General features: G+C 44.2%; 2 protein-coding genes across 2 annotated transcripts in view; both read right to left on the bottom strand.

The window, feature by feature from the left end:
• Positions 1-7,052: 7,052 nt before the first annotated feature.
• HSPA2 (heat shock protein family A (Hsp70) member 2) lies at positions 7,053-9,423 on the bottom strand. Its single transcript, XM_071426279.1, has one exon. The coding sequence runs from the start codon at positions 9,340-9,342 to the stop codon at positions 7,441-7,443; it is 1,902 nt and encodes a 633-aa protein (XP_071282380.1). The 5' UTR covers positions 9,343-9,423; the 3' UTR covers positions 7,053-7,440.
• Positions 9,424-15,291: 5,868 nt separating this feature from the next.
• ZBTB1 (zinc finger and BTB domain containing 1) overlaps positions 15,292-26,676 on the bottom strand; it is a 27,368-nt gene continuing 15,983 nt past the window's right edge. Inside the window, exon 3 of the mRNA XM_071426276.1 lies at positions 15,292-17,112. Within this exon, the coding sequence (XP_071282377.1) occupies positions 17,076-17,112 (37 nt within the window). The 3' untranslated portion in view covers positions 15,292-17,075. The remainder of the gene's footprint in view (positions 17,113-26,676) is intronic.

Below are 26,676 nucleotides of genomic sequence, written 5' to 3'. Positions count from 1 at the left end.
CTCTGCTCTCTGCAGCCATCTCTTTCCATTTTTTTATATAATTGCATTGTGTATGTTGTGTTTCCAGTTGCTATTGCTGGCTGCCAAGTGCATATCTATGACTTGGCAGCCAAGTTACATATTTAAGAGGATGAGAGAAGCAGGTTTGGGAACAGCCTCAGATCTCATCCATGGCGGCCAGGCAGCATTCAGTGGAAAAGAGAATGGATGGAACTGATGGCTCATTGGCTCATTTTTAGAGAGCAGGGCTGTCATCAGCCTCAGGAGACCACTGGCTCATCTTGACTTCAGTAAAAGTTGTGCTAAAAGAATTGGCAAAAGTAAAGGATGTGTTGCAGAGACCCAGGGCTACCTGTGTTAGTGTTTGAAGTGCAGGAGGAAGGGGAGAGAAACCTTCCTCTGTAATGGAAATCTGCTTTGAACAGTCCACAAAAAGCATAACACTAAGCTTGCTGAAAAAACTTGGCATTTCCAGTGGAAGATGCCATAACAGACACATGGCATTTGGATTTTGCTGATTTATCACCTTCTTTCTTGTGGGAATTATATACATCTGAGGGTTAAAAACTAAATAGATAATGTGAAGCAATCAAGATGTGATGGTGATGAGTTCCACAGGCAGCGTCCTAAGCAACAATTCTTCTTCAGAGCTAACTAAGGTGTATGTTGAATCAGAAACTACTACCTTCTTAGAGCTTACACTGCCCATTGTGTGCACTGGCTGAGGCAGGTGCCCTGCAGAAGAAAAAAAAAAATTAAAAAACCTGTTAGTGCATAATTAAAAACTGGGTTATGAGGCATAAGCCCAAAGAAAGCAAGCAACAGGCTTGCTCCAATTGTCATAATTCTGAACAACTGACCTTGAACCCTTAATAGGCTTCTTTTAGTGTTGTTTCTTGTGGTGTTTGTGTGTCCATGAGCATCCCAGTAGCTGAGAACACTCAACAATATGTATTTGTATCCATTCTTTAGGTATATCTAATGTTTAATTTGGATATCACACCCAGAAAGTAAACAAATGCATAAACTCAACAAAAATATCACTGACTCACCATCCAGTCATCCACCTCTTCTCTGCCTCTTTATTCTTGCTGTGTCAAGCCTGTCTCCCATACCCACTGTATTAATTTCCTCCTCTTTTCCCAGGGGCTGTTAAATGTCAGCCCTGGTTTCTCTGGGAACACTAGACTCCATGTGTGCATTACTGTTTGTATTGGACACACAAGCACAGATTTCAATTTCACAGTAGCTAATACTGTCCATGACTACACCATTTACCTGCCAAGTGCTCTGCCTGCTCATTAAAAACAGGATCATGCTGTGTGAATGGAATAAATACTGTCCCTTGGGCAAGATACCAGGAACATTGGTGCAGGTTTTCACTTCAGTTTTGTGCAACATGGAAGCTCCTAATTCCCTGTTTTCAGCAATTTGAACAGTGGATAACACAAAGCAAAGGGCAGTTTGGTAGCTGCAGTGGAGGGGAACCAGAAGTTGTGTCCACTTCACGTTATGCCCACCTCACACCCAGCACCAGCCTGCCCCAGAACCAGAGCCCTCAGAGCCACATCCACAGCTCCAGCCTGCCTGAAGGTGCTGACAGGCAGAGGCAGAACCAGGTCCTGAGTCCACACCAAAGGTCTGAGGGAAACCCAGGAGTTCCCCTTAGTTGCAGTCTCATTTTGGAAAGCCAGAAAAACCAGCTGCACATTCTTCTAGTGAACTCCTCGTGCCATGACTCCCCCTGCATGGTTTTATCAGATGAAGTTATTGAACACAAGTAGTTGTCAGCCCTTTTCACACAGCCTTGCACCCCCAACAATCAACCTTTTGTTATAAAGTACCTCTGACAGAAAGGAAGAAGTATTAAAAGGTACCTCACACTCAAAAGGTATTTTCAAAATTTTGATTTTGATTCTGTATTCTGAGGTGGTCAGAAATCTACAAACTTTACCCAAAAATGCCATAGCCTAATTTCTAGTTCTTCTCGGGATGTAATAACCATCTCCCTGCTCCAGAAATGGGGGGGGGGGGAAGGTGAAAAATTAATATAGAAATGCTATAGACAAGATCTTCTCTATTCAATTCTGTGAGCTTTGAAGAAAACTTGAAGGAAATTATGGCAGACAACCTGGCTTTTAGGGGTTTTTTTGTGGATTACAGAGACTTTTTATATTATCAGAATTTTAAAATTAGTTATCTCCCACCTGTAGTGCTGCGGGTAGGACTAAGGACTAGCTACCATCAAATGTCTTTAACCAGGCTGTGTTGGAACATTTGCAAACACAAATGCAAATGAATGAGGTCTTCAGCAGGGAAATAAGGAGTCTTCCAATTGAGCAATGTGGTTTTGAAAGAAATATGTATACATTTTTACATACAGCCTGGCAAAAAGAAATTCTGCTTTCATCCATGACATGTGATTGCCAGACTGTCAGTGCAACTGTGCAGCAGCTCTTACAAGGATTGACAGAAAGTATTTCATGGTGCTTGGCAGTGAATATAGAAAGGCAACCAAGACCTCCTAAACCCATAGAAGTTTCTAGAGTGCCGCCAAAGTACACAGCATCACCACTTCTGCAAGTGATTTTGTCTCCTTAATCCTAGCCAACATAGATTTTTAACTGCTGACCTGCAAATAAATTTGGAGCAGTTGCATTTTTAACTGCTCCAGCAGGTAAGGTACAGGTGCTGCCAACTGGCTACCTAAGCATGGGCAAGAACAACCTCACACTGCTTGGTCCAGGATGCAACAGAAATCTGTCAACTTTTGCAAAGGCCAACAAAAAAAACAATTCCTGAATGGTGGGAGAGAATATCTTCAGCAGTGGAAAAGGGGCAAAAATTTCCTGTACTCTCAGTTTTCTTTAAGACTACAAAAAAAGTGTCGGCTCTTAGAGGGAAATTTCTCCCCTCTCTGAAATTCCGGGCTGGTGCTGTTACTGGGATGACAAGGTGAGCCAGCTTGTCTCTGTCTCCACCCTCTTGATGCAGGAGAGAGTAAAGGCAAATGGGTCATGCAAGGGTGGATCAGGGGGTTTTAATACTGCCATTTCATATGTGGAAGTGAAATATGTTGTTGCATCTGGAAATGCTGGCCTGCCCAACTCTATAATCACCACGCTGCTGCAAGCAAGATCTGCTCCAGAGGCAGGTCTGTGCTATAGGCTCCTGCCTGCATAAATACATGGAGGAGAGCAGCAGAGAGATGTGATACCTGACCCACATAGGTGTGCTAAAGAGGCTTTACTAGCATAACTTGTTTCGCTGTGGGGTAGGGAGGGGTGATAACTTTCCTGTGATGAACAACTAGAGAAGGTAATTTTGCTGCTGTAAGAGCATCCACATGCTTTGCTGCTTTAACATCCCAGGACTCCCGAGTGCCAAGGTGCAGCAGCAGAGATCAGACCACCATGTGCTTCCTGAAGGGACACAGTTAGGGAAACTCATGCCAGGCACAGGGCCAAGGAGGAGAAACAAGGAATACCTTTGAGATAAGTCGAGTTCAAAATGCTGTTACCCTGCACTGCACTGACAAGACTGAAAAAAAGGAACTTTAAGTATGCGTGCTGGGTGTAAGGCCATGTTTTTTAATGTGATGCCTCGCATTTAATGTGAGTGCCAAGACTGGAAATGTGAATTTCCTGAATATTTTTTCTCTTTCTTCCTGTTCCTCATATGTATCTGTACAAGTGCCTCACGATGGGGAAGACAGAATTTATGGTGCAGTCCTGAGATCCTTCGTGTCCTACCTTGGCTGCACCAAACCTTCAAGGCGAACCTAAATGACAGGCAGCTCCCAAGAGAAATGCTCGGCAGCCTGCAGGGCTGCACACAGCGCCTGCCGAGAGATAAAAGGCAGGCTGCTGGGCTGTATTCATTCCTGCCTTGAAGATGGTATCACAAGGGATGAGCAGGGCTGCAGCCTGTCTGTGTGCACAACTTCAAACAGACGCTGCGGAGCGGCGGGGCCGGGCTGACTCACCCGGCCGGCTGGGTGGACACCGCCTGTCCGAGCACGTCCCGGCTCCCATGGGCTGCCCTCACACACCTCTCCTGTCCTCAGCTCCTTCCGAGGGCTCTCACACTGCACGGGGTTTGAGCAATGCTTTTGGCTTGGTCTTTTTTTTTTTTTTTTTTTTTGGCTCTTTCCCCTGCAAAGTTATGGTAGGGAATTGCAGCGTGACACGGCTTGGCTGGAGGGGTTTAATTTGGGTGATTAAATTCTCCAGTGTTAATGCCACGGGTGTTCCTCTATTTGAAATAACACCATCCCAACTCAATCAGAAAAACTTATGGAGCCATCAAAAGTTAATACAGGCGTTGCACAAGTGCTAGGACTTACAAGCACTTTACATTCTCCCTTATGGGCTTTGTCTTTCTTGCACAGCCTTATTGGAGCTTGGCAAAGTTCAGAAAGCCAGCCCAGGATTTTGACAGGAGCAGCTGGCTTTCCTGTGAGTCAGGACCATGCACAGGATGAGAGACGCTGAGAGCAAAAGCAATGAAACTGCAGATTTTAAACAAGATTACTCTCCTGACTTTGCCAAATACATTTGAAATGTGCAACTGCTCCCCAGAAGGACATGGACGCACCACAAGCACCAATCTGCAAATGAGGAGCAGCATTTGGGAAATTGACTTTATTTCTTTAAGAAACTGGGGAGGGGAGGTGGGAATAGAGACCCACTGGAGTCAGTGGCAAGTTTCCATTAATAGGATCAGAGTTCACTCTACAGTTAGTACAACATACTGAAAATCAACGTGAAGTTTTTTCTCTATTTTATAAACTAAGTGAATGAATGCAAGGAATCTAGCTCTGAGCTCTTCAAGTTTTCTTCTTCTTGCATTTCTGGGGGTTTGTTTGTTCACATATCTGAAAGGCTACTTTGTGCCTCAAGACTATAAATCTTTTCCCAAGCATGTAAGTCAGCACAAGTTTCCAATCCTTTATTACATACCCCCACACATAGCCTTAGGTGTATCACCCCAAAAAATCACCTCTTTTGTAGGGAAAAAAAAAATACAACTCTCCCAGTGTTAACCTGTTGTTGTCCTCAGCCACTTTCACCATTTAGATGGAGACCCCACATCCCTGCTCTCTTTTCCGTGACTGCCTCACTGCTGGAACAGGCACAAAGCAGCAGTGGCCGAGGTGAGAGGAAGGACAGAAAACAGCACAGGCGTGGGACAAACTGTCTGCTGTGTGCATTTAGCTCCATTAGCTCTGCAAGACACTTAAATAACAAAAAATTGTGTTTAATAACTGGGAAGCGACGCTGAGGAATGCAAACCAAGAGCTGAAAAGTAAAGGAAACTATGTGGCAAGGGCAATTACCAGTTGGTTAATAGAAAAAAAAATAGTTCAACCTGCATTTACAATGAAAATGAGTGCTACCTATTCCTCACTGTCATCCCATAGTAGTGGGATTTTGGTTAAGAAGAGTTTATGTGACAAAGTATTACAGTTTACAGCAACAACTTTTCATTTACAGAAAATCTAGTGCCATTCATAAACATATTACCTATTCATTCCTAGGGGAAAAATAAAATTAAAAGTCACAGTACCTTCTCATTCCCAGGGGCCCTCTCTATGTCAGAGCCTGGAAATCAAGAGGCAGTGTACCTGGAAACAGGCAGGAAAGTGCTGTGTACCTGAACACCAGGAGCCTGACTGCTGCCTTTGGAGATCTCACTGAAGCCCTCAGCAGGTGCTGAAGTTGCTGCAATCGACTTCTTCAATCTCACAGCAATGGCACTGACATTTACCTGCGAGCTGCTCCATAAACCTGAAGTGGTTTTGAGTCATTTGCAACAACAGCTATCAAACAAGCTTTTTACAAGCCTCACATTCTCCCCTGTGATGACTGCAATCCTTCTCTGCAGCTAGTAAAGAGAAAGCCACAGTCAGTGAGTGCCCTGGAAAGCTGAGAGAAATCCATGTAGTAAACCAGAGTGTTACATCTCTGCTGGTTATTAAATACTAAACAATTTTATTGTTGCCTCCCTTCTTGACACAAAGAACTAACTATAGATTTTTGTTTTAAATATACATCACCTACAAGCTTAAGCAATCAGAGTCCTAAAAGCTGTTTGCAGTGGGGAGAGCTGGCAGGGCAGCACCCACCACGGTTCCCAAGACACCAACGCTGCTGATATCCAAACAAGCAACAAACCAAAACACGGCAGCCGATTCCCTTCAGCTGCCCACTGCTCTGCAGTTTTTTCCCTTAAAGGACAAGCCAGTCCGAAATGTGCGTGCCACCAGGCTGCTGCAGGAGAGCTCATTAACTCGCAGCGCCTCGGACTCCCAAGCTGCCTGCCAGGTTTTTTGCTTTCTTATACAAATGAAGAGCTCTGCAGACAGTTTGCAGCAAAGCCAGACGAGTTTAACTACTACGGATTTTGCCTATTCTATTAAGTTCAGCATACCAGCTCCTTACTCAGCACTCCCAGCTCTACTTTTGATTGTCTAAAGAGGAGAAAAACACACAGTAAAGTATTGAAAGCTCAGCGAGCACACAAGCAACCCAAGAATAGCTCAGCACTTTACAGCTGCCCACAAGCCGGTCTCTATTTTACCGAGCCCCACCACCTGCCAAGCAGGACTATTTCTGTTGTCCTCATTTCCCCGCTGTTCTCTCCCAGCCGCACGCACACGATGCATTCCCAAGCTGGGAACTGCAGCCCCAGCCACTGGTTGCGGGTAGGAGCAGGTCCTGCCCCAAAACAGCACCGGCACACAACTCCGGGGAATTTCTCCTTGCTGTGAAAATCCCAGGAGCCGCACTCCCACTGCCTCTGCCAGGAAACCGGGGGGCTGCAACACCAGGACACCCCCTCCCCAGCACCCATCCCAAGCTGGGCTCAAGGAGCCCCCATGCTCTCCCCCATTGCCACTCCAGGGCATCAGCCACCCCTCCGGAGCCCAACGCCCCCTGCTCCACTGCTGTCACCCCCCAGAGCCACAGACACCAGCAGAAAGGTCTTCCTTACTCCCACCCCCCCCCACCCCACTACTGCCCCTTCACAGAGAGGAGAAAGAGGACAGATTTATGCTTTTAAAACATTTTATTTATTACCAAAATTTCCAGAAGCCAAATTCGGCAAATTTTTTTTTTCATCTTTTGTAAAGGTTTTCATGCATAACTTGAAACTTGTCAACTGCAACAGTCAAGTGGTTACTTTAGAAGAGACAGAGACAAACATCCAGAACACAAACAGCTGTATCTGAATTAACAACATTTGTCTATTACTAACCTTATAAAGCAGGACGTGCCTTCCCTCTTATCAAAACCAAGCTGACAGATCTGCCTTTATACACACCCAACAGAATAAACTCTGTTATCGGCAAGGACGTTTTCCTTAAACGTTAGAAAAAAAAAAACAAAGCAAAGAATGGAGTGACTGTCCATAAACCAGTCTTTACTTCAGTCCTCTTTAATCTACTTCTTCGATGGTGGGGCCACCAGAGCCACCACCGGCCCCTCCATCTCCCCGGTACAATTTTGTGACAATCGGGTTGCAGAGTTTCTCCAGCTCTTTCTGCTTGTGCTCGTATTCTTCCTTCTCAGCCATCTGGTTGCGGTCGAGCCAAGACACCACCTCCTTGCACTTGTCGAGCACTTTCTGCTTGTCCTGGTCACTGATCTTTCCCTTCAGTTTATCATCCTCCACTGTCTGCTTCATGTTGTAAGTGTAGGACTCGAGGGAGTTCTTAGCTGCCACCCGATCCCGGTTAGCTTCATCCTCTGCTTTGTACTTCTCTGCTTCTTGCACCATGCGGTCAATGTCGTCCTTGCTGAGGCGACCCTTGTCATTGGTGATGGTGATCTTGTTCTCCTTACCCGTGCTCTTGTCCACGGCGCTGACGTTCAGGATACCATTGGCATCGATGTCAAAAGTGACCTCGATCTGGGGGACTCCCCTGGGTGCTGGGGGGATGCCTGTTAAGTCAAACTTGCCCAGCAAGTTGTTATCCCTTGTCATAGCCCTCTCACCCTCGTACACCTGGACCAGGACGCTGCTCTGGTTGTCGGAGTAGGTGGTGAAGGTCTGAGTTTGTTTGGTGGGGATGGTGGTGTTGCGCTTGATGAGAGCAGTCATCACTCCTCCAGCCGTCTCGATGCCCAGGGACAGAGGGGTGACATCCAGCAGCAGCAGATCCTGCACGTTCTCAGACTTGTCTCCCATGAGGATAGCTGCTTGTACGGCAGCACCGTAAGCCACAGCCTCATCGGGGTTGATGCTCTTGTTCAGCTCTTTGCCATTGAAGAAATCCTGTAGCAGCTTCTGGATCTTGGGGATCCGGGTAGAGCCACCCACCAGCACGATCTCCTGGATCTGGCCCTTGTCGAGCTTGGCATCACGCAGAGCCTTCTCCACCGGCTCCAGGGTGCCACGGAAAAGGTCAGCATTGAGCTCCTCAAAACGGGCACGAGTGATGGAGGTGTAGAAGTCAATGCCCTCAAACAGAGAGTCAATCTCAATGCTAGCCTGTGTGGAGGAGCTGAGGGTGCGCTTTGCCCTCTCACAAGCCGTGCGCAGCCGCCTCACCGCTCGCTTGTTGCCAGCAATGTCACGCTTGTGCTTGCGCTTGAATTCTTCCACAAAGTGGTTCACCATGCGGTTGTCAAAGTCCTCCCCACCCAAATGGGTGTCACCAGCTGTGGACTTTACCTCAAAAATCCCATCCTCGATGGTAAGGATGGAGACATCGAAGGTGCCCCCTCCCAGGTCAAAGATGAGGACATTCTTCTCTCCAGCCCGGGTTCCTTTCTTGTCCAGGCCATACGCGATAGCGGCTGCGGTGGGCTCGTTGATGATACGCATCACATTGAGGCCTGTGATGGTGCCGGCATCCTTGGTGGCCTGGCGCTGGGAGTCATTGAAGTACGCCGGCACTGTGATGACAGCATTCTGCACCTTGCACCCCAGATAGGCCTCAGCAATCTCCTTCATCTTGGTCAGCACCATGGAGCTGATCTCCTCTGGGAAGAAGGTCTTCATCTCCCCCTTGTACTCCACCTGCACCTTGGGCTTGCCTCCCTCATTCACCACACGGAAAGGCCAGTGCTTCATGTCTGACTGCACTGTGGGGTCATCATACTTGCGGCCGATGAGGCGTTTGGCATCAAAGATGGTGTTGGTGGGGTTCATTGCTACCTGGTTCTTGGCAGCATCCCCGATGAGCCGCTCCGTATCGGTAAACGCCACATAGCTGGGTGTGGTGCGGTTCCCCTGATCGTTGGCGATGATCTCCACCTTGCCGTGCTGAAAGACACCCACGCAGGAGTACGTGGTGCCCAGGTCGATGCCGATCGCCGGCCCCTTGGCAGACATGGTGTCGGCTGTTTGTGGTGCTGCTCGCCCGTGTCCACCCCGCCCGCTCCAGCTGCCGCCGCGGCGCGATATGACCAGCTCGCGCCGCCGCCGCTCGTTTTATACCCGCCGCTGCCGCTTCTGGAACCTGCCAGAACCCTGACGGCCAATCCCGACGCCCCTCGAAAAGCCGTTTGGCCAATCGCCCCCGCGAGGCGCCGGGGAGTGCCCACCCCCAACGCTCTGGCCAATCAGAACCGCTAGCGCCTACCCGCCAGCCCGCCCCTCTGGGGCCGCGATTCTTCCGGGTTTTTCTCGTGCGCCGTCGCGCTCAGCCAATCAGCGGACGTGCTGTCCCCTCGCCCCGCCCCCGGCGCGAACCTCAGCTAGAAAGTTCCAGCTGACATGACGTTATACCGGGGATTGACAGCAGCGCTGTCCAATGGCAGGCGGGGGCGGGCCGGGGGGCGTGGGGCTGTGCGGTCGCTACGGGACGCCCCCGCGCTCCGCCCGAGCGGACCCGCGGGGTGGGGGGGGGGGGGGGTTGTGGGTTCGCAGCCGCTCGAGCCGTGCGGTGTTTGTAATTCCTGAGCGCTCAGCCCGGCACTGGGGAATTTGCCCTTATTTGGTCGCAGGGAGGCAGAAATGTCGCCCTCCCTCCCTGACACAGACACACACCTCCCTTCAGCCTCTCCCCCGAACGGCCGCCACCCCTCCCCCGCCGCGGCGACCCCCGCACTGTCATGGCGGAACGCCTCCCCTCACACATCTCCGCGCCCTCCCGCTGAGGGAAAGTCCTGCCGAGCCCGTGTTTAGCCTTATTTCGCCCGAACTTGGCCGGCTGACAACACCCCCGCCCCGTGTCTGTCCCGGTACCCAAACTCGGGGAGCCACACCGGGTTGTCCCGTCCTGTCCCCCCTCGGAACTGAGGGAATGGCACCGGGCTGTCCCCTCGTGCCCCGGCACCAGAGCTCAGGGCATGGCTCCGGTGGGGCTCTGGGGGCCCTGTTGCTGCGTGTTCCTGCGTGGTGACCATTCTTGAACCGCCTCCAAATTCTTCTCTGTTGTGCTAATGTGAGATGTCGTCACGCCTACGTTTAGCAAAAGCTATGGAGCTATTAACTCGGAGGTAGGAAAGTGCTTTGATGAAAATATATTAAACATGAAAATCCACTGTGGTTTCTCCAAATTATGCCTCCGTACTCTGAGACAAACACTTCAAAATATTCCAGTTCTAGTAAGGAGGGCAAAACATCCTGAGATTTTTTTTTTTTTTATATGGAGTCTTAGTGAGTAGCTTCTTTTCAGCTCCTTTTAAAGTGTTGCTAAAAGTTTGCTATCCATAGACTTCAGGAGTCGTGTGAGAGAAGAATTAATGTCACTGTATATTTAAATCCTCTTTCATTAGTTTTGTCCCCAGCCTTCAACAGTTTGCTGTCCCTGGCCTCATAGAAAATGTGTTACAGCTTTTCCCAGAGTGATTTGTATTCACACAATTTTTACAGGCACTGTAACTCCTGTTCAAAAACATCCTTATTTCCATTAGTGTATTTTTCAAAGCCTTTTTTACAAGACATGAGAGCTCCACCTCTTCTGTGCATTATGTATTTCGTTTTGTGATGGAAGAGCCTGGATTTCTGACCATACATATTGTACATGCTTAAATAACTATTAGTCTTCCATAGATCCTGGTCTTTTTTTTTTTTCTTCACATGGGTTCTGACCTTGGAGCAATCCAAAAGAAGTCACTGGAAAATGGGAACCATCAGCTGTCTCTGCCTACAGGAGCTGCTCTGTATATCCTGTGTGCATATTTCTTTGATGGGATGGGTGTCAGTTTCTCTTGTAGTTAGACCAGGGACTGATTCATCACTGAACCATCTCTTCCTGTAATTCACTGCCACTTCATTCAGTTGATTGTATTATGTGGGACAGGGAGAAATGCCAGGGCAATACAAAGAGAGGTGGATAATAAATTCTGTTTCAGCTGAAAAGTTGCTGTTGTTTATTATTTGTATCCTTGTGAGGACTGTCCCTTAGGAACACTAATAATGCACAAGAAACCTGTTTTAATAGCTGCAGCACAAACTCAGACCCTGTTATTCCAGAGTAAAAAGAAGACTCCTGCCTCAAAAACATATTTATAGAAACAGTAGATGGAGACAACAAGGGGAGTAGGAAATAACACGATATTGATTAACACAATAAACAGTCTTCGCAGCAAAATTAATCTGATGTCTCATTTAACTATAGCTGTAATTGAACAAGGTTTATCCAATTTAGAAGTGACATTTCCTTTATTTGGCCCAAAGCTTTTAACCATATGTTTTATCAGCCCAAAAAATCAGGCACAAAATATATACAACAGCTTCATTCAAAACTTGTTTGGTGTTTCCTTGCCCAATAACTAGTGTGGCCCTGATATGGTTGTGCTGATACCACATGTGCTGGTAACCTGCTAAAGAGGTGTTTGCATTGCCTGGATTACTACTCACCCTGAGAGTACTCTCTCAGTCCTGTTTATTTCATCATGGGAGTTGTTTTGCTGTAGTAATTCTGGAGAAAAGATCTTGGAGGAACACATGAGCACACCATTTTAATGCTACTGGTGTAAAGAGACATCCTAAGGAAAAATCCAAAGGTCTCTGCACTGAGGCTGTTTAGCCAGTTGTTGCAGAAGTATTTCTTTTCCAGCTGGGCACACAGGTGCTGTTTTCTTCTGTGCAATGATATGTCTAGGTCTGCTTTTTAACTTTCATTCCTATTCAGTCAGAAGTTCACAGGACGTTCTTGCCGTCACCTCTTACTGATGTCCTCAGAGAAAGTCCAGTCTAACAAGAGGGAGCCATCCAAAACCTCATTAGACGTATTCTCTCTTCTCAGCAGAGCTATTACCAACCTGCTTTTTGTCAGCACTTTGGGAACCAACTCATGCATGTAGTCATCCTCTCATATGGGAAGAGCCACATGATTCCCTTTTATGTTGCTTCATATGCAATCATGGTACAGGTGAGCCAAACCAACTGGTTCAGAAATTAAAGAGTGAGCTTTATGGGGAGGACTTCAGCACAAGTCTGATTTTCCCTTTAACAAAACATTGGCTGTTATTCCCTCATCCTGAATCTGTAAGCCATATTTTCACAGCAACTTCCAGAGCAGCAATTTGGCACCTCTGGCAGTGGCAGGCCTCTTTCTGATCCATTTATTTGTGTTTAGGATTGATTATGCACCCATGTTTCCTGTTTAGCAGTGTTATGTAATATGCTGTAGGCTATTCTCCATTACACCACCCAGCCAGAAATGAAGATGATATTTAGATTTCTTCAGTGAAGCAAGAGCTCAGTATCTGGAGCAGAACTGAGAACTCAACTCTTATCTTTATCATGATAAAAGGAAAATTGTTTTTTCCCCACGTGTTTCATAAGGCAATGGAGTATAAAAATAGGACTGAACCCAAATTAGAGTTCAATCAGACATCAACCACTTGGATCATTAAGATGAAGTTGAAATGCAATGAATGATTTTTTCAGGTTTGGCAGTCAGAAGACCTTAGATCTTAAATTCTGGTATCCATTTCCCTAATACTCATTTCCCTTGTAAAACTATCCCAAAAATTGCATAATCAGATTGTATCAGTGAGAATGGATTATTTCATAATACAGCAATCAGTTCAGAAAAGTCTAAGCAACTGCTATTCTAAGAACTAGTAATACTTTGTCACAATACCTTTTCCCCACTGAAATTCTTCCTCTTGTTTAGATTTGTTAATGTAAGTCTGGTACTTGGAATTCAGACAAGAACTAACAGCATATAAAATGACAAGATTCTTCTAACAAGGTGTTGCATTAAAAATCATAGTGTATGTGGGGGAACTATGTAACTTACTTTGTATTTATATACCTCCAGGTTTTGTGCACAGCTGCTCCTTGTTAATTTAAAGGGCAGCCACAAGACATCATCTTACTTATGTAAGTGCTCCTTTGTTTTTGTGACTAACAAATAAAGTTCTGCAAATTTGTATAACGTGTTTTTTGGCAAATTGCACAAATGCGTGATCAGTACTATGGAAATAGTCAGAACAGCAGAATACAGGGCACTGTAATTTCATACTGCCAAACCAGGAGTGCAAAACTCGTGAGTCAGATCTCCTAAAATTATAAACCTAGTGGCTTTATTTACCTTCTGGCTTTTTCATTTTTACCATATGTTCAGATTACACTTTTAGGATTTTCCATGTAATTGGCAGGTCTATTATTTTTTTTTTTAATAAACAAAATAGCTCATTACACTATCTTATAACTGAAATCAGGCAGCCTCAGATTGATTAGACTCAATAAAATCATGGAAGTTGTCAACACTGATTAAACTAATGCTTGATGCTTCAAGGAATAATTATTTTATAATTAAGTGGTTTTTAAGCACATTTATTTACATAGACTTCTGCCAGTTTGCTAAGGCATGATTAAAAGCTGAAGTTAGTATCACTAGTGCTAACTAGATAAACTGGTGTGCTGTGCATTTTAGGCAGTGAGTTCTTTATCCTTTAACTGCAGCCTCCTTTTCTTGCAGCCACTACCAGCTCTACTGAGTCCTAAGCAAGTGACTTTAAAGCAAAATATTTTCCAGCAATCACAGAATCAGATCAGAAATGACCTCAACACATCATTTAGTCTCATTTTGTGTTTAACCAAGATTTCCTTTCTTGCAATTTAAGGCAATTATTTTTATTCATATTGACTTTGGATATGAGAAACAGTTGTGCCGTTTTTCTTTGCAACCAGATTTTTATATGAAAATCATTGTGTTTTCCCTCCACCATCTCTTCTGTAAAATTACTTAAAATTACTCAACCTGTACTCAGAAGAAAGGCTTCTTGGTTTCCAGACATTCACTGCTTTCTCTTGGATTCTCTGCATGCACCTTGTCTCTTAGTTTTCAAGTGCTATGCTCAAAACTGGAGACATTACCAGATCTTGCCTTGGTGGTTCTGAAGAAGCAGATGACACTCCAGTTTCTACATTTCAGTTTTTACCTTTATTTGCAACATCACGATGTTGCAAAGTCTCAGAATATGATCCAAAATAATGCACTGATTTTTTTTCAATTGAAATTGAAAGAGTAAATTTAGTTTAGATATAAGGAAGAAATCCTTTACTGTGAGGATGAGTGAGGCCCTGGCACAGGTTTCCCAGAGCAGCTGTGGCTGCCCCATCCCTGGGAGTGTTCAAGGACAGGTTGGATGGGGCTTTGAGCAACCTGGTCTGGTGAAAGGTGCCCCAGCCCTTGGCAGGGCACTGGAATGAGATGGTCCTTAAGGTCCCTTCCCTAACCCAAACCATTCTAGGATTCTATGAAATTAAGCAGCTGTTCCTTTACTTGTATGGTTCCAGCTTGCACTTGTTCCTATTAAATAATATCTTTTCAGATCCCATCTGCATCTTTCCAGGATTATTCTGAATTCTGATCTTATCTGTTAATGTACCTGAACTCTGCTTGGTCTTGCTTGAAGATATTAAAAGGATACTCTATATGGTCCAGGGGGTAAATAAATGAAAACAAAGAATTTTACCTAGAACTGCTGTGATGGGGTTAAACAATATACTGCAATTATTGGCAGTAACTGTAAAGCTGGAAAATTATGCTAAGTCTTAAACAAGATAAATGGTGTAGTGTAAACACAGGCAAAGACCAATACTTCTTACTCAGAGATCAGTATGTGATTAATCTCTCAGATTTACTCATATGCTTAGTGTGAGCAGTTTTTATAATAATTGAATGGTAGCATGATATGAATTCCTCGTTTTCTCATTTCTGTGATTATTTGATAATTATTCATCTCTGTTTTCCCTCTTGTCATTGGCAGGTGAATGGGAAAAACACAGGAGCTGATGAAGCAGGTGGCACCTTCACCCTGCTGCCAAGACTGTTATCAACTCAGGTATAAGATGGAATTAAATCAGAATAATAAGCAGATTTGTGAGAGTATTTTATTAAAGATACTGTTGCAAAGCACAGAATAAGCTTTAAAGATGATGATAACTAACCTGGAATGTCTTTACTGATACTCTACATAGACTGGAAGTAATTGCTAAGTTACAGAACAGTCACAGCCTGTTCTAGATGTCCTACACTTTGTATACTATTGAAGGCGATGCTATAAATGTATTCCCTTCTCTGCTCTGCTTTGTGGTGGTCCTGCTCTTAAGGTCCTTCATGTTGTCTATAGAAAGCACATCCCATTTGCTCTTAGGTATCTTGTGCCTTCTCCCTGCAGAGTCCCCAGTGGTATCCAGCTTTGCCCAGATATTCACCATCCTCCCCTTTGCTCCATACAGCCACTGGGACTGAAGTGTCAGCATCCCAGTGCAGCACTGGAGGCTTTTCAAATACCTGCAATAATGTTTGAGGTGTTATGTGTTAATAGAGCTGGTACCTTCAACCTCTATATGCTGAAACATTGGGGGCTACATAATTAGATTAAGGAATCACATTCAAAGATATCTGAACATCTTTTCTTGCATTTGTATAGTAACTTTATAAACTCAAAAAGAGTAAAGCAAGCACAGACACATGCCCTATACAAGCTGCAATACAGACAATATTGTACACACTTTGTAACAACAGGAATGAAAATGATGCCAATTATAAATAAAATTATAGACAGACTCTTCTTGAGATAACAGTTATAGTGAACAATGAAACATCCTTTTATAATCATGAGTAGAATTAGTAAAATATGTAACTACAGTAGAATATAATCAGCATGTTTAGTCTGCTTACATGTCTTAATTTGATCCACTGTTGTCTGAGGGAAGCAAAAGAAATTGATATTTTTATAATTCATGCTTGCCCTAATTTGGAACACTTACTGCCTTATTGCTTTTTTAGTTAAGGTTTTTCCCTCCCCCATTAATTTAGCTGGAAACATTACTATTCCTAAAATGTTCAAATCTGAACATGAACGTCTGATTCTCTTCTTCGAGCCAGCTTTTGCAAGGCTTAGCTCCAGAACAAGGTGCACCCTGTGCCCTGTGAAGATTATTTTACATTTTCTCATCTCCTTGTCGGTAAAAAATTTTCACCATTCTGTTTAAAAGACCAGAGCACCATTTCTTTACTCTCCACATACAAGCACTGTGCTCCATGGAAGGTCCTCTTCAGCTTGCAAATGATGATCATGGCAGCAGGGGAAATCATGTCAGCTGGATCTCTCTCTCACCATCCTGTCCTTTCTCAGGGACCCTCTGTCCTCAGTTTTTAAGATTTTTTTCACCTCTTACTCTTTTTTTTTTTTTTTTCTTTTTTAACACTTGATAGTTTAGCATTGTGCATGAATATACACTTGTAATGTTTGAACTAAAAAATCTACACAGTTTTTGACAGCAACTCTAAGAAGCCATATTTCATAAAAGGAGCACTCCAGCGTGTGGATAGAAATTTTGCAAATTCATTTCAGTGCAGCCCTTAACACCTGGCATCTGCCTCTTTTGGCTGTTTGCTCCATGAAAGACTTTGAATTTGTTTCTTACAGCTGTAATAGTCACAAAGAAGTAAGATTTATGATACATAGAAGAGTCCAAAACAACTTTTACTGCATGTTCTAATTTGACTGTTTGGTGCCTTTTGCGACTGCTGCAGTTATGTCAAAAAAGCAAAGGTGGTGCCAATTCAGATCTGGCACACGAGGTTCTGAGTTTTTATGAAATCTTTTGCCGACCAGTTCTTCCTCATGTCTTCTCCAAATCTGGTTCTCTCAGTTGTTCAGAAGCTTAGAAGTCCCTATTTCACTACTGCCATGCAGAAAAGAAATGCAAGAAAAATATTAAAAGTCAGAAGCCCGCACTGCAGTACTGTATTTGCTAGCATGATGTGGTCCCTCCCACCTCACCATGTGTGGTTTTGCTCTAAATACCCATCCTTCAGTTATATTCAGAGCACCCACCACAGTCAGGAACTCTTTTAAAAAGCCATTCATTTCCTTCAACCCCTACCCCACCAGAACACAATCTTAAACAATGTTGTCATCTTGTTTCAGAAACTTTTGCTTCTTTTTCCTTTGCCTTCTGTTTTCAAAACAGCTACAGATTTGCTGAAGAAAAACTTCACTTCCCAAACCTCCCAGAAGCAAGTTTTCATACTGTATGTGTTACTTTCCAGCAGTGGTTTATGGCTTGGCTTAGTGGATGCTCAAAAAATTGCACAAGTATTATTTCCCCTCAGCCACTCACAGCTTGGAACACCCCCACTCTGGAATAGTTCTTACTGCTTCATATTTGACTGTATTTTTGGTTATGGTTTTTTTTTATCCTGCCAAACTCAGAGGTAACTGTTATGTATTTACTAAACACACACACCCTCACATATCCCCCAAATTCTTATTTTAGGTTAAATGCAGATAAATTATATAAATATTTACAATTTCTGGAAGTCTCTTTCAACCACACTAGTTCATGACAAATATGAGCAGCTTTGTGTCCAAGAGGAACAATCAAGAAACTGGAAATGTATGGTTGTAACTTTTGAGGACAATCCTCAGGGTTCTTGGGTTGTTGGGTTTTTTTTGCACACTGACTTCTTTCTCTGGATATGTGAATCACATTGTACACAGTATATGATTGTGCCACTTCTGGACAACTTACACTTGGTGTTTCTATGAGACTGTGGCAGTCCTGGCCCAAGTGGTTGTGTCTACACTGCAGAGGCTGCACATGAAGCCAGGTTTAGCAGCTCTTTGCATTACTTACCTGCCAAAGCATCCTCGAGGCCAGCTCAGGGCTGAATTTCCTGGCACACCTTGGAGAGGAAAGCCTCGAGTGATGCTCCACACCTCGGTGTGCAGCGTGGCCAGGCCCTCACTCACTGCATGTGCCAGGCCCAGGCTTGTCTGGTATTTCATCTGCCCTCTGCGCTATGTCACATACTTAAGGTGGGCAAAAAGGCCAGCTGGGACAAAAGGCTTTTGTTTTGTGCCATGAGGGCAGTGTGAACAGGGGAAACATGTCTTGGGCAAACTGCTACCTTCAAAGTACTGCTGGTTCTGGCAGCAAGGCCATATGTCTGCCTGCCACATTCTTAAAATCTTGGAGGGGAATTCACTGGACCAGTGCTGTTATTGCAAAGTAACTCTTACACGACTAGCTCAGAAGTCAGGAAGTACTCGGTTTTTTTTTTGGTTTTTTTTTTTTTTTTTTGGTTTTTTTTTTTTTTTTTTTTTTGTGTAAACTAACAAAGGAGGGAAAAAAGATGTTGTAACTACAGCATGCATGTGAGTACTGTTTTTCCCCTGGACATCAGTGTTTGCCATTGCTGTTCATTACCCTGTCAGCCAGCATTTTGCAGTCCAAAATCTCTGTCATTTGCAAATCATGGACAACTCACACACGCGACTGAACTTCATTCCACCACCTCCCTGAAATACATCGGCTGTGCTGTGTGGGACCACCTCTGAGTGCAGGAAGGTGGGCTGCCTGTGAATATTAAATCACATTTTTCCGATGAGACAGCAGAAACACTGCTAATCAGTGCCAACTGTGGTGGGGTGGGGTGTAGCACACACGGAGCCGCCGGCACTGCCGGGAGCCTGCAGCCCACAGGAAGGGAGATCAGAGATAAAACCTTGTGCCCTCCTCGCAGACTAACACCGCCCAGCTGCCATAAGCACAGAATTGTTTGGGGATGCACAGCCGCGGGAGGATCTGCTTCGCCCTCTCCCAGCAGACTGGAGCATTCCAGCGCTGGGAACAGGGACAGGCGCGGTCCCAGCGAGCCACGAGATGGCGCTGGAACCCCCATCCCTGCATCCTGAGCCGCTGCACAATTCCAGCCCTTCCCAGCGCTTACAGAGGATGCGGCTCCTTCCACTTCATCAAAGTCAGAGGAAGTCTGTGATTAGCTGGATGTTTACAAATAAAAGGAGGATCTGGAGACAGATCAAAGATGGCTCTCCAGATTTGGCTCGATACCAGGTTCCTGCGCTAACAGCATCTGCATGGGTTTCACTCTTAGGTTTAGTGGCTGAACTTGGTGTATCTCATCATGCATTAATAATGTTTTTTCAAGGCTTAGTGCATTTATTAGAAGTCTGAAGATTCAGCCAGCTAAGGACCTGAAGAAACAAAACAATAACACGCTCAGCCCACAAGAGTTTCCAGGCTCCATCTAAGAGAAGCACCCACTGGGTTCTTCTTCACCCTGCTTCCTGCAATGTAAAGGGAACCAAGAAGCAAAGATAAGCACTGTTCCAAAATCCAAAGGATGTAGTACTTCAGTCTTAGTAAACAGGAGCAGTAGCTCCCCTAACGCTCTCTAACAATCTGAGTAGCTTGGATGGTCCAATCACACCATATATGCTTTTCACTGAGTAGACTGTAGTTCAGCCAGGATCTCAGTGGCCTTGTCACAGCCCAAAGGACCAGGGAGAGAAGTAGATGGGAGATAAAAGATGTGGTGTGTGAAATACACTGAGTTAATGTATATGTGTTCTAAGGGACATCTTTGTTTTGACTCTGTGTAACAAACCAACATAGCTTGTGAGGTCTGGGAGGCCACAGACTATTCATTCCTTCTCTCATAGCAGTGCTCTGTTTGAAGTTGGTATTTCTATTTGGGGTCTAAGCCACACTGAACTTGATCAAATAAACATTCTCCAAAGGAAACTGCCTTTGAACTATTTAACTCTTTGCACAACAAACTAAAGCTGAAAGAACTGCAACAATTACTGTAAAATCTCTTGTGTCTTGACTGAGTTATTTTGCAGTTTTTAAGTTACTGAACATCAGGACCTCTGTCTTTTTCTGGCAGAACTGACTGTGTCAGCAGTGGCCAGTAAAATCTAAGTGAAACACAATCCATCTGAAAGCAGACTAGGTGGGGCTAACCCTCAGACTTCCAGGCACGCAGAGTATTAAGTGTCATATTTTACAGCATATGTAAGTGTACACAACTTCTATTTAATTCACCTGATAACAATGTAGCTCAGACATCTGAGCTCTCTCCTGGGCTGTGGGGCATACTAAGACAATTTTTTCATCAGTTCCAAGAGATCCTATCCTGTATTTCTTCCTCCTAAAATATTACTGTATCTTTTCTTTTCCCAAAGGAGGGATACTTTAGATTTTGTCTCTTAAAATGTTTCTGATTTATTCTAAGTAATTCAATAACCAATGGCTAGAAACCAGAACCTCAGTAATTTGGAAGCTGGGACTCGACCAGTAGGTACCAGTAGGAAACCCACAGGCAGGGAAGAAACCAGGGCACCATCTTTAGCATCCTAAATAAAAGCCCTAACAACGACTTGTGTAAGAGGAGCGTAACCAATACCAGAAGTCTGGTCTATCTGCTGCCAAAACCAAAAGCAATTTATGGTATTCAGCAAACTCTATTTTTAGCCAGCTTATCTGCATTTCCACAAACTTTCATGGTCTTTGGGGCTTTTGCCATGGAGAGAAGGACAATATGTTATTTTTCCCTTTCATTTTCTGGGGAGTTCAGAAGCAGAAGTCCCTCTGGTGACCACCCGCAATGTAGTGGGATGGTTACCTAAAAAGGAGAGAACAGGTATTACTGAGTTGTGTAGGTTCAACTGAGCATGTGAGAACTATGAAAAAAGCAACTTCTTAGCCCTAATCATTGCTTTAAAACAGGAAGAAAGCAAATCTTCCTTTTCAAAAACCAGAAGGTAAATAAAAGAGCTGAAAGGGTGCATTTCTAAAATAGCAACCTTGTCATCAGGGGAGATGAGGGAAAAGAGAGGGGGGAAGAGTGATTTCTGCATCTTTTGTGTTGGCAACACAGCTGCTTGCAGAGACCTTAGCAATTGCTGACACTGGTGGCACTTTGCCTGACAGACAAATTGAGAAACTAAGGATTTACAACAGTCCTGATTTCCAGTGGATTTCCTACAAACTACACAGCTTCCAGGATTTAGAGGCCTATAAGGGATGCACTCATTCCCTGTCAGGAGTCTGGGGATGTCTACAGAACTATAAGACATATTTATCTGAAGTCACGTCTTATTTGCAAACAAAAAAAAAGTACACCCCAAAATTGATGCACATCCCACATGAGTTTGAGTGAAAACAATAAATGCAGCAGAACTTTGTCAGAGAGGGAAGTTCTTGAACCATTTCTTTGGTTTTTTCTCCCACCGGAAATTCTACATGCAGCATTGTTTTTGTGGTTGTAGCTGCAGGAAGATTTACTATGGGTTTTAGTATGCCAGAAGGCACAGGAAAGGATTAAACCTTTTCATTTTCTTGCAAGAGAATCAAAGATCCTGACCACGTCTGAACCTCAAGGTTTCTGGGGTGAGATGTGCCATGCTGGCTACACAAAAGAGACAGTCAAACCTGGCCTTGGACCATCTGAGGATTTTTCATCTCACAGTTCTGTTACCTTCCCTTTAATATATTAATAAGAAACTTCAGAAATTTCTTATTATTTCCAGCCACTCTTACACAGGGAATCTGTGTGAATTACCGACAACCATTTCTCTAAAAGCACAATGCATGACGTTGTTTTCTTATGTCTTAATAAAAAAATCCCCACCCTTCAAGATATTTGAGGGTAAAAATAACCCAAATAAAGATCTGATAGCATTTCTCCTATGAAGCTGGCACTGGCCATTCAAGTACATGAAAAGGAACATGGGCTGTTTGTTTCAGGGCTGAATATTTATAGTCATGATGAAGTGATTCCTGAGTCATGAGCTCTACTGCCCTGTTACAAATTAAGATTTGTCTTTCTGCATTAAAAAAATAAAATCAGAATTAATTCCAGAATTGTGGAAGTGACTGTAAAAGTAGCAAAAGACACTTAATTTATAAAATGTGTCCTGATTTTTGGCATCTTTCCCCTAAAAAATCTCAGCCTACTCAAACATCTCAAGAATACACCGCACAGCAATATTTTAGGAGTTTTTTGGAAGAAAATACAGAAAACTGGTTTATAGCTGAGAACTACACAAATGTCAGCTTTTGAAAACATGTTCCTAATTTCTAGCTTTCAGCAGACTTTATAAAGTCAAATTAGTCATGCTTCATCTTGTAGGTCTTTAAGTCTGCGACAAGCATCAAACCAGCTGAGAATTAGGGAAGTCAGAAGATTTGATTTTTAACCCTCTGAGATTGAGAAGCACTTAAAAGTCAGAAGCACACAGGGATAGTAACAGATACTGCCAGCATCAGTTTAACTTACACAGAGAATTACCCCAAGCTTTCAGCATTAGACCAAAATGAGACAACTGTCTCCCCTTACTGAGAAAAGCAGCAAGGGGCACAGGGCAACAGAGGAGCTCCACAGCTGCATCTGGGCCCACAGCTGGAGGGCAGGAAGGCCAGATGAAGGTGGGAGCCATTCCTGGTGTTTGGCCAGACAAGGGGCCCAGCTCATTCCTGGCCTTGGGCCAGGCCAACCACACAAACCCAGTGGTGCAGAGCACTACCCAGTCTGCTTCAAGAAACACCAAGAAAGCTCCAGAGCATATTTGTGGGATGAGCTGAATGCAGGAAGGTTTCCAGTTCTCACGAAGAGGGCAGATAGCAGAGATGTGTCTCATTTGTAAGAGGTTGGGCTGCCTTTTTCCTTATCAGGAAATAGGAGATGAATGTAAGAGTTCAGCTTCCCTGAGGATGCTGGGGGGAGACAGAGACCGAGTTAAATTCGGGACATGCTCTGAGTTCTGGTACAGCTCATTTCAGCAAAGGAGCCCCCTCCCAGCCACTCATTCCTCCCCTTGTGCCACCCCTTCTATTGTGCTTGCACAAGATCTGACACAGAGATGGAGAGGGAATCACAGCAGGGAACTGATCCAGCCAAAAACCAGCCCCACAGGGAATAGAAAAAAGCCTGTTGTTTGATTCAGTGCATTGTGCAGCTCCATAGGTACGTGCTCTTTGACAATGGAGAGGGTGGCACACAGGGGAGACGAGAGCTGAAACTAATGGGGAGAAGTAAAGGGCTGCCAGGGCTCAAGGTGGCACAGCCTCCAGGAGCAAATTCGTGTCCTCACCAATAGCTCTGAGCCTCTTGATGGTTTAGCACTAGAGTATTCAAATACAATCGTGTAGTCAAACTATTCACTTTTATAACAATGTATTTTTAATACATTCTCCAGGACAATATATTTTCTGTCTACAGCTTTGAATAAAAAATACGCTGAATTATATGTTTTACACCAACTGAGAAAGTATTACATAGAGAAATCCCCTAATTAAAGCATAAATTCTTAGAATTCCATGATACTCTATTTATTGAAATCAAGACTTCTCCACAGACCTGTGGGCTACAAATATCATTATACACAAATGTAAATACTCTTTGAACTAATAAGTCAGCAGGAAACATTTACAAGTATATATATATATATTAACATTTTAAACATCTCCTCTGAAACTGAAAAAGAAGCTCAATAGCTTTTGTGATATTTTAAAGCTCATACCAGGTCTTCATGAATTCCCTCTTTTTAACTTTCAGTAAATCTTGAAAGCTAAGAGCTAGGCTGGCCACTTAAAAATTCTTAGGATTGCAGCCCATAGCACTCCCAAAATGGGAAAAACAACAGAACACAGAGAGGTCCTCCAAAAATAAGAATAGCAAATCACTTTAAAATATAACTTATGGCATCCAGCAAATCTTTTTCTTTCTGGCTACGCCTTGTGCAATGCTTACACCTCCAGTTTTAAAGATCCTTAAGTGTTTTTATATGCTAATATTCACTAAGGAGATGGAAAGGAACAATGTTATGGCAACAGAAAAGCACAAATTAGAGGAAAAGAACTCTTAAACAAAATATTTTTTGCTTCCCCTTCATGATTTTTCAAGTAACAGCAAAACTTCTAGGATAACTGCTGTTGATTTTTTTTTCATGTCTGTTTTTGTTCTGTCTCCACATTAAATCATTTTTGTATGGTAGAAGCACTGAAACACCATCATTTCACTCTCCTGCAGATGTTGTCCCATTCTGGGGAGAACAGTCAGGAGTGGCCAGCCCGAGGCTGCCTCAGCACCCAGACCCTCTCCCCTTTCACAGCAGCCAAATTCCTCCTGTCACTCCAGGCCTTTTCTGTAACAGTCCCATGCTGTTCCCCTGCACGCTTTTACATTTCATCTCAAATACTCATCTGTTTCAATACCCATCTACTTGCAAGCCAGGCTGACTTGTTTATGTTCTCCTATACTCCCCCTGATCACTTCTCAGGCTACTTCAGTCATTCTAATTTTTTCTGCCTACAAGTAAGTAGATCCACTTTTAAGCTTCCCTGCAGTGCAATTCATGCTCTTTGTGAGCCTTAGCATGGACTTTCATACATGTGAACTCCAAGGCACTGGGTTTTGTTTCCCTAGAACAGGAAAAAACATCAATTCAAGTTCAGTTGGAAAGGTTTAACAAACTTTACTTTGAAAGGCTACTACAACAACACAGCTTATAATTGAAAAACAGAGGTATTCAGGGTGTTTATAAAGTTAGATAGTACACATAAATACCATCATTCCCAGTTTCTCCGTTTAACTTCTGTAGTTGACAGGTCTACTTGCACTAGGAAGTCACATTTTTAAACATTTTTGGGTCAAGTTCAGACCAATAAACTCTAAACAAGGGCTCCTGATCCTGAGCAGGAGGCTCTATAAATCACCCTTAGCCCTTCACCGAATTCAGGACTGATCCCTTACATGGCAGAGGTCACCTCCTGCCTTTCAGCAAGGTCTTTAATCAGGGCTGTGCCGTGTCCCCGCAGCGCTGGGCCAGCGGGGCCGGCCGTGCTTGGTACGCAACCGGCGCTGGTTTGTGAGCTCATGGCTCAGGCCCACGGCTCCCCAGCCAAGCTGAGTCATCCTCACTCCGCTCTCACAGCCGGGACATTTCATCCACTCCTCTAGCCACCCCCTCCATGCCACCTTTGGGATTTGCTTCCCACTGCACAGCTCTAATCCTCCCTGCCTGCCTTTGGCACTCCCTCCCATTCAGGATCTCTTCTCCCAATCAGTATTTCCACTCCTCCAGTGCCACGAGACCCTCCTGCCAGCTCCCCCAGCGCTCTCCAGTTCTCCTTCAGTTCCCTTGACTGCTCTTCCCAATCCAGCTGATACTGTGAGGGATAACCTGCATGTCAGAGAATCACTGTGTGCAGTGTATGAAGCCCCCAGCTCTGGACTGCTGGAATATTCATGCATTCATGCCTGTGCTCTTTTGGCTCCAGTGCTGTCGAGGACTCGGTTGACTTCAGCATCGTACAAGAAAACAAAGGACTGAGCAGTTAAAGCAAAACACTAAAAGCCCACTAAACTGTGCCCAAAGCAGCTGGTGCCTTGGAGCAGCTGCTGGCTCAGCACCAAGGGCTGGTGGGGGAGCCTTCTCCATCACTGCAGAAATGCACACGTCTGCCAACCAAGAGAAATCCTAATGCCATTTGAAACTGAATAAATGCAAGGCAACTCACACTACTTTTAACAGTTGAAGTGGAGATTCTGAATTGTATATTCACTCCTCTGAATAGTCTAAAATTAAAACTCGATACCCTTCATAATCTCCAAGAAACTAGGAATGAAACTCAACTCTGACAGAAACAAGCACATGAAAGCCCTGGACTAGACCGTCAGCTCTTGGCTCCTATTCTCAACTCCACCACTGGCATATGAGGTGATAGAACATTTCAGCTGGAAGGGACCTGCAATGATCATCTAATCCAACTGCCTTAACTGCTGATCTAAATTACTTTCCTCCCTCCATAGCTCAGTGGGAAATAGCATTATCACCCTCTTTGATAAAGTGAGATCTGCCGGGAGAAAGTACAACTGGGTTTTATTTTTTAATGTTTTCTCCACAATTGCGTATTAGGATCCTTTCCTCCACCCCATCACAAATCACACACTTAACAAACATTTAGACAGCTGGTGCCTAAGAGTCAAAGCCAGTTGCTCTCTCAAAGGCCAAAGTGTCTCACTGAATTGGTGTCAGCTGGTACTTAGTAGGATTTTTAAATTCAATTAAATTAAGAGACAAGCTGCACAGATTAGGGCTCTGCTAGAATCAGAAAGAAATCTTAAAAAGCATAAAATATCTTTACATTTATTAAGCAAACTCTGCAGTCTTTTCTTGTTATATTCTTGTTGAAAAACAGAACATTCATAAAGTATCATGAAAACAAGAAGCAAAAAAACCTTAAGGTCCCAAGCAATGGGACTATCTCCACACTCACCCTGCTTTTAACTTTCCAACACAAGCAGCAAGACACAGTTCACAGCTAGGCTGAAAATGCAGTGTTCAGTGCACATGGCCATACTGCATTCCTAGCAACCCAACCCACCACGGCCACTCCTCCCTTGTATGTTAGGATAAGCAGGTTAAATATACCCTC

The sequence above is a fragment of the Agelaius tricolor genome, unplaced genomic scaffold (genome assembly GCF_023055355.1).
Source record: "Agelaius tricolor isolate 1412-34295 unplaced genomic scaffold, bAgeTri1.0.p SCAF_5, whole genome shotgun sequence".
In the NCBI taxonomy this organism is placed as follows: Eukaryota; Metazoa; Chordata; class Aves; order Passeriformes; family Icteridae; genus Agelaius; species Agelaius tricolor.
Note: the sequence above shows the minus strand (reverse complement) of the source record. Positions and strands in the feature narration are given on the sequence as shown.

Excerpts from the sequence above, each read along its gene's own strand:
- HSPA2 (XM_071426279.1), bottom strand. The coding sequence starts at position 9,342 with ATGTCTGCCAAGGGGCCGGCGATCGGCATCGACCTGGGCACCACGTAC.